General features: G+C 27.9%; 2 protein-coding genes across 2 annotated transcripts; both read right to left on the reverse strand.

Moving 5' to 3' along the window:
- Positions 1–2,419: 2,419 nt before the first annotated feature.
- On the reverse strand, positions 2,420–3,981 carry LOC112721756 (uncharacterized). The gene is made up of 4 exons (XM_025772789.2): positions 3,875–3,981; positions 3,640–3,767; positions 3,167–3,528; positions 2,420–2,791 (listed from the first exon to the last, which is right to left on the reverse strand). Exons 1-4 carry the CDS (start codon positions 3,979–3,981, stop codon positions 2,420–2,422), a joined length of 969 nt encoding a protein of 322 aa, XP_025628574.1.
- A 4,753-nt stretch (positions 3,982–8,734) lies between these two features.
- Positions 8,735–10,350, reverse strand: LOC112722539 (protein EMBRYO DEFECTIVE 514). Its single transcript, XM_025773596.3, has 2 exons — positions 9,750–10,350; positions 8,735–9,354 (listed from the first exon to the last, which is right to left on the reverse strand). The coding sequence occupies exons 1-2, from the start codon at positions 10,107–10,109 to the stop codon at positions 9,058–9,060; spliced, it is 657 nt and encodes a 218-aa protein (XP_025629381.1). The 5' UTR covers positions 10,110–10,350; the 3' UTR covers positions 8,735–9,057.
- Positions 10,351–10,665: the final 315 nt, after the last annotated feature.

A 10,665-nucleotide genomic window follows, 5' to 3' on the forward strand; every position in this document is an offset into this window, starting at 1 on the left:
TAGTATTATTTAGTATATCTGAATATTTATTATAGAAGATTATATCTTTATTATTATGATTCTCTTAGTACCTATAAATACCCTTTTATATTGTATCATTCCAGACAATTTGAGTAGACAACTTGAATACACTCAATAATACAAATTCTTTCTCCAGTCTAGTCTCTTGTTTCTAACATGGTATCAGAGTCATGGTATCCTCCTTGAAGATGATAGGTTGTTCTCGTTGCGGTGAAATCACCGTAGCTTTTGCATTTTTCTATGTCATTCTTCTTTCCCTTTTGTCACTCCTTTGATGCTTTTTTCACTTCACCGATTAGCCTATTTTCTCTGTCTTGTGTTTTTTTTCGAGTCGAATGATCAAATACCATTGTCATCTGCTGCTTACCTATTCTCATGAAGAAATCATATAGTTTTCGCTCTCTTTCGACAGTTCCATCTGCGTTCTCTCGTGACAGTTCCGTCTGCGTTTTCTCGTGGCAGTTCCATCTGCGTTTCGTCTGTGTTTTCTTGTGGCAGTTCCGTTCTGGCAGTTCTGTCTGCACTTCCTTCAGACAAGCGACAGTTCCGTCTGCGCTTTCTTCAGACAAGTGGCAGTTCCGTCTGCGCTTCCTTCAGACTAGCAGCAGTTCCGTCTGCGCTTCTTTCAGACAAGCGGCAGTTCCGTCTGCGCTTCTTTCAAACAAGCGGCAGTTCTGTCTGCGCTTCCTTCCGGCAGTTCCGTCTGCACCCGTTTTAGAGAGTTTATGCATTTTTTTTTCTTTTTTCTCTTTATTTCGTTGTTTTAAATAAGTTTCAAAAGGGGAGATGTTAGAATATAATTAGGATCAATTAGTATTATTTAGTATATTTAAATATTTATTATAGGAGATTACGTCTTTATTATTACGATTCTCTTAATACCTATAAATACCCTTTTATATTGTATCATTCCAGATAATTTGAGTAGACAACTTGAATACACTCAATAATACAAATTCTTTTTCCAGTCTAGTCTCTTGTTTCTAACACAATTGACTATAATTAACCTCTTAAAATTAATTTTGCCTACTCCTTAAACATCTCAAATCATCACCAAACTAAATAAAGAGTAAGATAGGTTATATTCAATTAGTTAGGTATTCAATTAAAAAAAATAATAATTTACTGCTCTTTAATCAAATATAAATATTAAATTAAGAGTACATAGTTTTTAGTCCCTAATTCAATATCCTCTTTGTGAATTAATATATTTCTTAAAATATAATACAAGACTAGATCACATCTTTGTTAATATAAAATTCATTCATCAAAACTTGTTGAGTTTAAATAAGAATACAAAGCTTACAGACATCTTTAAATATTAAGCTTAAATGTATATACAATTCAATTGACGTAGTTCTATTAAAAAAATTATCTCTATTTTTATAAAAGTTAAACCTCATATAATTACCTATTATATTTAATTAGGTATTTATATGGACAACACCAACAATATTAATTTCTACATATTGTTGATATCAAATCAACACTTACTACAATTATATTTCACAAATTATTTATAAAAAAAAAAGCATAACTCACAAGGAGTGAACATCAAAATGGTATGATAGTTATATATTTATTAAATAATTTTCATCATTCATAGAGGAGTGAATAAAAACATAAATTAAAAAATACATTTATAATAATAAATTTGATTAAAAAATATAAATGAGAGGAACATACCTAATTAAAAGTTTGATATTAATTCTGAAAAAGAAATTAGAAGAGAACAAATTTTAAGTACGAAACAAAGAAAAAGAGAATAAAAATAACTGTTTGATTCAATTTAAAATGTTTTTTTTTTAATTATTTGTATAAAATAAATCATTTTTTTAACCCATACAATAACACGTGTTATCCATTTAAAAACAACTACTTCTGAAGTGCAATGCAAGTGAGTTTTTACCATTAAATTTATTTGACACATACATCCGTATTTTTATGGGTTTTCGAATGTAGAAAAGAAATATAGTCAAGATATTATTGACATATAAGTATAGAGAGATACCTAAACAAATACTTACTAAAGTTTTTATTTTGTGAAAAGAAAAGAAAAAGTATATACTTCAGAGGCAAGATGCATGGGCAAGAATATGGAAACAAACAATGAAATCATCTTACCACGGAGGAAAGAAGCTTTAAAATAATTTACCCATAGTATGATTAAATTTTCTTAAACTCAGTTCCTTTCACTCTATTTGGCAAAAGATACTTTCATGAAAGTACTTAATTCATTCGAACTTACAAAGAACCAATATTTGAAAAATAAAGTGTTTCACTTCAAGTTCAAAGTGAGAGCAACACCATTAATTGACAACAGGGAGAAAAAACTAACGCCACTCTCCTATTGATCATTTGTGTGATTAAACATATATATAGCTAGACCATCTGAATGTTAATTGTTATGGGACAAAGGAGGCAAAGACAACACAGATTTGATGTCACGTTCTTGATCTTCTTCATCCTCAAAGCTAATAAATCCAATACTATCCATTGTGCCTCCTTTACAACTAGTTATTCTTGTTGCATTATGTCCAATAATGTTATATGATGAAGAAGATTCCATGGATGAATTTGAAGAACTACTACCCATTATTAGCTTCCTCTTCTTGTAGTTGGCCTTGAAACATGCTTGTCTAAGCCTTTTGGTATTGTCTTCAAGTTGCAAATCAGGCATTTCTTCCAGAAGCTTCTTTTCCTTCTCTAATATCTCAATTGCATTCCTTAGCTTCTCTTCACTCTCTGTCCCCTCGTCCTTCCCTAGCTCCTTCAATAACCCCATCACACCCCAAAAAAAAAAAAAAAAAAAAAAAAAAAAAAACACATTGCACTAATCAGTATCCTTAATTACTAAAATAATCAAATATTAATAATAACAATAATAAAAATAATGTAAACTTTACATTACTTTAAACAATACATTAATGCCAAAACATGTAAACAATACAAGTTTATCTTTAATTTGTTACCACAAAAACTAAAAATAAAAACAATAGTATCAACATCAATCCATTAATATATATGTGTTCATGAAATGAAACAACAACAAAAAAGAAAAGAATAAAAGAATGTGTTCATAATAGCATTTAGAATTAGCATATATAAAAGAATAGAATAGAATAATGTGAAGTAATGAAGGGACCTGAACATTATTGATGAGGGTTTGAAGGCTCATAAGTTTTCGATGGGGCCACCTTCGAATCCCTAACTCTCTGCATCTCTTCTTCAGAAGAGTTAAGCCCACATCAAGTTCCTTCGCTGCTTGAGTTATTGGCATGTAGAAATACTCGGATATCATCTTTCTTGATAACATTTTCGTACTGTTGCTACTTCTCACTTCTCTACAAACTCGTTTATTCATAACCCTCCTGATTCTCTTGTCTTCTTCATTGTTGTTGTTGGAAAGTGATGATGATGACGAAACTACTTTTTCCGAACAATCAAAGCCGGCATCCACTTCGTTCCAGACAGAAAACCCTTTCTTAATATCATAAAAGTCATAGTCTGCATGTATTTAAGGACAAGGTATAATATATGTAGCTATAGTAATATAAGAATCTAATAAGGAAATAAAAACTTTAAGAAACTCATCAGTCATCATCATGATATATATACCTTTAATAGTTGAAATTGGTTCGACGGAGAGAGTTTCATAAAAAGGAAGTGAAGGGTAACACTCCATGTCTTGTATTGAAAACTCGTGTGCCCAACATTCCAGTGGTGGATATTCGTTACTGTTTCCACTGAAATATAGATTGAACATAAATAAATGCAGCACAGTGGCAAATAATTCACAAAAAAAAAAAAAGTATATATAGAGTGTTGTAACAATTTAATCTAATTAGATTACCTGGAATAATAGTAATAATCATAATCATACAAGGAAAATTGAATGGGAAGTGGGAAAGGATATTCATCTGTTTGTTGAGGGTTGAAGAAGTAGTTGCAAGAAGCCATGGAGATGATGATGATTGATGAGGGAGAGAATTGATAAAGCGAGGGATATAGTAAGTGAGTGAGGGATTCGAAGAGAAGTTGGCAATATATATATGGATATAATGATGAAAAGAGAGTAATGATGATGATGAATGGGTTGATAATGGAGGGTAATTACTTGGAGAAAGTGCGCAGCCTTCTATCAGTTAAATGACTTTTAATGCTATGCTTATGAGTTGTGAGAGTTACAAGTATTCTATTAATTGCATCATCAATATATATATATATAATTTTAATCACCTCTTTCAATCTTAGCCATTAGATTTTGGTTCAATCTATTATTGTTGTTGTCGTGGTCGTCGTCTCTAACATTTTGGGATTGAATCTTAATTTTACCACTAATATTTAAAATATTTTATTTTTATCATAAATATTTTATTTTATTTTAGTATTGAGTTAAAATTAAAAATTTTTAAAATATTTTTTTATAATTTTTTTAAATAATGACAAAAATTGTAATTATAGTCATCATAACGAGGGTTGTAGTAGTAATTAGACCGCGAAAATAATAAAACTCTAAAAGAGAAAAAATAATAATAAAATTTTTTAAAAAAAAAAGTGATTAGAAGATTTAAATAGGATAAAATAAAATATCTAAAATAAAAATATAATTTTTTAAATATTAAAAATAAAATTAAGACTTAATTTAAATATTAGAGGCTAATATCTTTATTTTTCATTTTTTTTTAAGTCAAAATTTTTTAATAAAAAAAAAATCTCACCCAAAGAGCCCTTAAACCTAATTATATCATCTCGTGTGACGTGCTGTTGTAGAATTGCATTAAACAGTTGTCTCGGGAATCCTCTTCCTCGTGTGCATGCTGCATTTGAAAGATTTTGATCTTTAGTAAGCATTGGATTATGACCCTTTGGCCTGTTGAAAAGTTTTAGATAAGATGATTATGCCTACCAATCTCCTCTAATTTGTAGCCCATAATGTAACTCTGCAACCAATACGTAATTAGAACACATTAATTAATAATTTAGTTCACATATACTTTTATATTGTTCTCTATCCGGTTCACAATAATTATCTTAAAATAAAAAACAGATAGTCTAAGAGAATTATGAAAAACAATAAATACATTTAGAAAATAACAAAAAATTATTTGATTAAACAAAATTACTGAAAATTTAAACTTCTTGTAATACAAATTACTGAAATTAGGATAAAATATAACTTTTTGTTCCAAATCATTGGGATAAATAATATTTTTTATAGTGAAATTCATTTATGAAAGATTATTTATTTTTTAAATTAGTTTTTAAATAATTTTTTAAGTCATATTAGTAAAGATAAAACCTAAGTCAAATTAATCATTTCATTAGTTAGATAATGACGTGTCACGTTAAGTGTCACGTGGCATGATGATGTGGTAGATTAATGCCACGTGTCATTTGACATGTAAAAAAGTTATTTATAATCAAAATAATCTCTGAAAGTCTAGATATAGGTCATTTTCATCCCTAAAATTTTAAAAATTAATCAAATTAGTCTTTATATAATTTTTTTTTCATAATATCAAATTTAAAATATTTTTTAATAGTATTAATTTTAATATTATTTTTTAGATCTTAATAAACAAAATTCTCTTTACATAAAATAATAAAAATAATTAAATAATTATAAAGTTATTTTGTCATTTGTATTTTAAAACTTTATAATTTCAAATTGTAATTTTTTATAGTGAATTTTTTTTATTTAAACGAGTTTATTAAATTATTGTTGATTATATATTTAAAAATTTAATATTTTAAATCTCATTAAATAATATAATAGTCATTTTAAATTTTAAATCTTTTAAATTTTTTAAAATTAAAATTTTTATTATTATTTAATTTATATAGTAGAGCTCAATAATTAAAAAATCGATTTATAGGATTACTTGTTGAATCTTAATATTTTAATATAATTTTTTAAAATAAATATTATATTTATTTAATAAAATCTAAAAAATTAAAATATTTAAAATAACTACTATATTTATTTACTGAAATTCAAAATATTAAAACTAATTAAATAACTACTATATTTTTTATTATTGTTGATTAAAATATTTAGTAAAATAACTACTATATTTAACTAGTTTTAATATTTTGAATTTTATTAAATAAATATAGTAGTTATTTTATATATTTTAATCTTTTAGATCTCACTAAATAAATATAGTACTTATTTAAAAAAAATATATTAAAATATTAAGATTCAACAAGTGATCCCACAAATCAGTTTTTCAATTATTGAGTTCTACCGTATAAATAAAATAATAATAAAAATTATAATTTTAAAAAATTTAAATTTTAATATAACTACTATATTATTTAGTGAAATTTAAAATATTAAATTTTTAAATATATAATCAACAATAATTTGATAAACTCATTTAAATTAAAAAGTTTCACTATAAAAATTACAATTTGAAAATATAAATGACAACATAATTTTATAATAATTTAATTATTTTTATTATTTTATGTAAAAAGAATTTTTATTAAAATCTAAAAAATAATATTAAAATTAGTAATATAAAAAATATTTTAAATTTAATATTATAAAATAAATAAAAAAATTTATATAAGTACTAATTTAATGAATTTTCAAATTTTTAGGGATAAAAATAACTTATATCTGGACTTTCAGAGACTATTTTGATTATAAATAATTTTTTTACATGTCAAGTGACACGTGACGTGCTAGGTTTCACTGACCTGTCAATCAATCATCTTGTGACACGTGGCATTAACCTACTACGTCATTATCTAACTAACGAAAGAACCAATTTGACTTACGTTTTATTTTTCAATGACTAATATGACTAAAAAAATTATTTAAAAACTAATTTAAAAAATGAATATTTTTTCAGAAACGACTATTAACCCAATAATATTTTTCTAACATTTTTATCGTTTTAGTTGTGTCCAGGGACGGACATAAGGGGGCGAGTGGCGGCCTCGGCTCCCCCAACTTTTTTTAATAGTAATAAGTTATTATGTATAATTTAATTTTTTTTTAAAAATATTTAGTATTTAGTCTAATATAAATAAAAGTTCAGTCTAATTTAAATATTAATAATTTTTAATATCTAAAAAATAAATAACAATATTAAAAAAATCTGAAAAAGATATTATTACTAATATTTTTTAATTAAATAAAAATTTTTAAATCTCAAAGTGAATTCTTTTTCTTTTTGTGGCCGTTTTGTTTATTCGTTTGGTATTAATTCTCTCTGTTTCAACTGCTACAATTAAGAGATCTTTTTCAACTATGAATATTGTGAAAAATAACTTAGAAACAAAATAAAAGATGAATTTCTTGTTAATTGTCTTTTAATTATATTGAAAAGAAAATTGTTGAAAATTTTGACACATTCTATTATCGGTGAATTTTATGATACGAAGAATCGACCACTTCGTTAGTAAAAAGTATACACATATTTTTTTTATTTTAAAATATATTCTCTATCCGTATATTTTTATAATACATCTTATATTATATAATTTTTTACATAATTTTTAATATTATATGTGTTATTGGTCCCCCATAATATCATTTTTGGATCCGTGGTTGTGTCCTAAATATTTTAAACCTAACTCGATAATTTGAGTTTGACAAGATGTACACCATTGTACTTTTTATGATATTTAAAATTAGGATAAAATTGAATCATTTTTAAAACCTTTTATGTATAGAAAAATAAGACAAAAATACATAAGTGACTATTTTGATATTTATCCTAAACATTTGTAACAAAAAATAATACTTTACTTTATAAATTATATAATGCATGAAATAACTATTTGTAAAATCTCACTTTAAATGAAACGTGTACCAAGTAACAACTACTCTTGTGTATTTGAAAAAAAAAAATTATAGTAATCATTAATTCATTATCCATCCATGTATTATGATTTTTATCAGGTTATTGCTCTACTTTAGTAGCGGAGCCATTCAGTGATATATCTATGGGATATGTTTAAATAAGTTTCAGAATAACTTATTAGCCATTGCTACTCAGTTATTCTATTAATAAATAAACGAAGAGTGCCTCAATAAACTATTTTTTTTTTTACTGAATTTTTTTTATTCAGGTTGAGTTTTTTTTTTTGGACATGTATCATAGGAGGATTTTTTTTTTTTTTTTTTTTGGTCAAGTATCATAGGAGGAGTTTAACCATTCAATTTTTATTTTGGGCTACATTTTGAACCCATCTATGTGGGCAATTTATAGCCATCCCAAATATTAATGTGCTCTAAGGTAGGTCAACAGAGACCCAAATTTGGGTAGCCATTACAAGTTTTTTTTGTTCCTACGGCATCCACTAGCCCGACAGATCAAAGACTAATTCGTCGATTTAAACTCCATTTGAAGAATGAATTGCTGCATATACAAAGCAGGATTCAAAACCCAATGTTTTTTTAAGCAAACAAGTGAGTTTTTTAAGCAAACAAGTGAGTTAACCACTCAACCAACCCAAGTTCATTGAAATCATCACAAGTTTGCATCCAGTGATATATAACTCGAGTATTTGACCACTTACCAGTAGCTCATAGCTTCTTAGTTTTGAATTCCAACTAAAATCTTGTTTAGTAACCTCAAACAAGTTATAGCATCCGTAATATGTTTTCCCTACGAATTATATTGTGTTTGGTTTTGGTATTCACTCTAAATAACATTCATGTAAGGAATTTACCCTGCTCCATTTGTCAAATCTAAAAAACATATGGCCAAGCCAACTAGAATTTCATTCAAATAAAAATGATACTATTCCAATTTCCCAGCCATTCAAAAGCTCTAGTATTGGGGGTATGATACAAATGAAAGTTGACGGTAACAAAACCAAAATTTGGTTGAACTTGGATGAAGTAAGGCGTCACTTTACAAAGGAATATGAGTATGACAGAAACACAACATCATGTATCAAAGATCTGGGTAGTGCAGTTTTAGTGTTTCACAGCTAGAGGAAGTATGGGATAAGCTGATCAAGTATGCACAACACACTGAAGATCTCTGGGAAGAAAATAGCCATTACTGGCAGTCACTTTCCAGATTCGCCACGGCCGCGCCCTCCCTGTTTTGAGTACTTCTTTTTGCTGCTTAAGTGCTTGTCCACTCCAGGTAGTGGAAGCATCTCATCCGGCAATGGAAGAATATGATGCACACATTTGCGGAAGCGAAAATAATCCACAGATCCATCCTCCCTGATGGGGACGAAGCACCTGCCCATCCACTTGGGATGCTTGTGGATTTGGAAAGAGCGGATTCCCACTCCAATCTTCCGGGCAGCATTCTTGTGTCCCTTCTGGAGCAATTCCAGCAACATTTGATGTTCATACTGCCGCACAATTACAAAATTTAGTGAGGAGAAAATTCAGCTTAACGAAGAACCATTGATGAAACAAAGACACAAACACAGTACATTCAGGTTACGGCTACCACCTAATCAAGATTCAAGAGTTTAAAAGAAAACACTGTTATGGCAATTATGAATTAGCAAGCAGTTCATTCAATCCAGAACTCTTAAACATAAGTGAATCATTATTCATGATCCCAGATCTTTCCAAGAAAAATAAAATCCAAGAACAGGTATATTGATTCAGGGAATGAAATTAATCAAGCTAGTAATATACATGCAAGAATATAAATAAGCATAGACACTAATAATCCATTTTCTTCTTATTATTATTATTGTTAGATTGGGGCTAAGAAAAGAGGAATTAGGAATTGAACCTTGTTGACATTGATATTAAGGGGCCAGGAATGAAGAAAGTTGTAGAAGTAATCGAAAATTTCCACCGAAGAATCGAAGGTCTTGTAACCCAATTTCACTGGACCCGATAGTATCTCCTTGCTCGCTTCCTCCGCCTCCTCGTTCTTCTTCTTCTTCTTCTTGTCTTCACTTTGTTCATCAACTTTGGCTTTCCCCTTTCCGTCATCTACCTTCCGCTTCTTGGAATCAGTAGCTTTGTCGTCACCGGCCTCGCGACCAGCCTCAGGTTTGGAGCTGTCCACGTCAATTTCTTTGGCGGCGGAGGAGGAGGATGTGTTTTGTTCCGCGAGATGTTCTTCCGATGCGGTGGTTTCCGCCATGGTTGAGGGTCTGGTTGTTGAGGTTTAACCTAAACCCTAGCTAGATTTCTTGCAGTTTTGTTTATTTTAGACAAATTGAAAAAGGTCAAGACTTTTCTCTTTTCTCTCTGGTCTGAAAGCGAAAGAGGCTTTTATCCGATTAATACTCAAAATTTTCTGATAGTTGACTGCAATTCAATTTGGCCTCTTAATTTTTAATTGACTAAACTAGCAAGACGCCGACTCATGGGTGATTGAATTTGTGGAATTAATATCAATACTATAACTATATGAGATGAATATATAAAAGTTGGATAATGATATATTTATCATATATATTTATTAATCTTAAAAATATGATAATAATGATGTAATTAATAATTTTAAGTCATGTATTAATTAAATATTCTTAATTAATATCAATATATAGAAAGAGAAGAAAATTAGTTAATGAAGTGCACATTTTTCATACCAAAAATTGATAGTTGTGGTGTAATAAATTAAAAAATATCAAGTGAATTTATAAATTAATAATGTGTGCAATATATAAATACAAGGATAAAGGTTGGTCAAATTT

The sequence above is a fragment of the Arachis hypogaea genome, chromosome 11, assembly GCF_003086295.3.
Source record: "Arachis hypogaea cultivar Tifrunner chromosome 11, arahy.Tifrunner.gnm2.J5K5, whole genome shotgun sequence".
Lineage (NCBI taxonomy): Eukaryota > Viridiplantae > Streptophyta > Magnoliopsida > Fabales > Fabaceae > Arachis > Arachis hypogaea.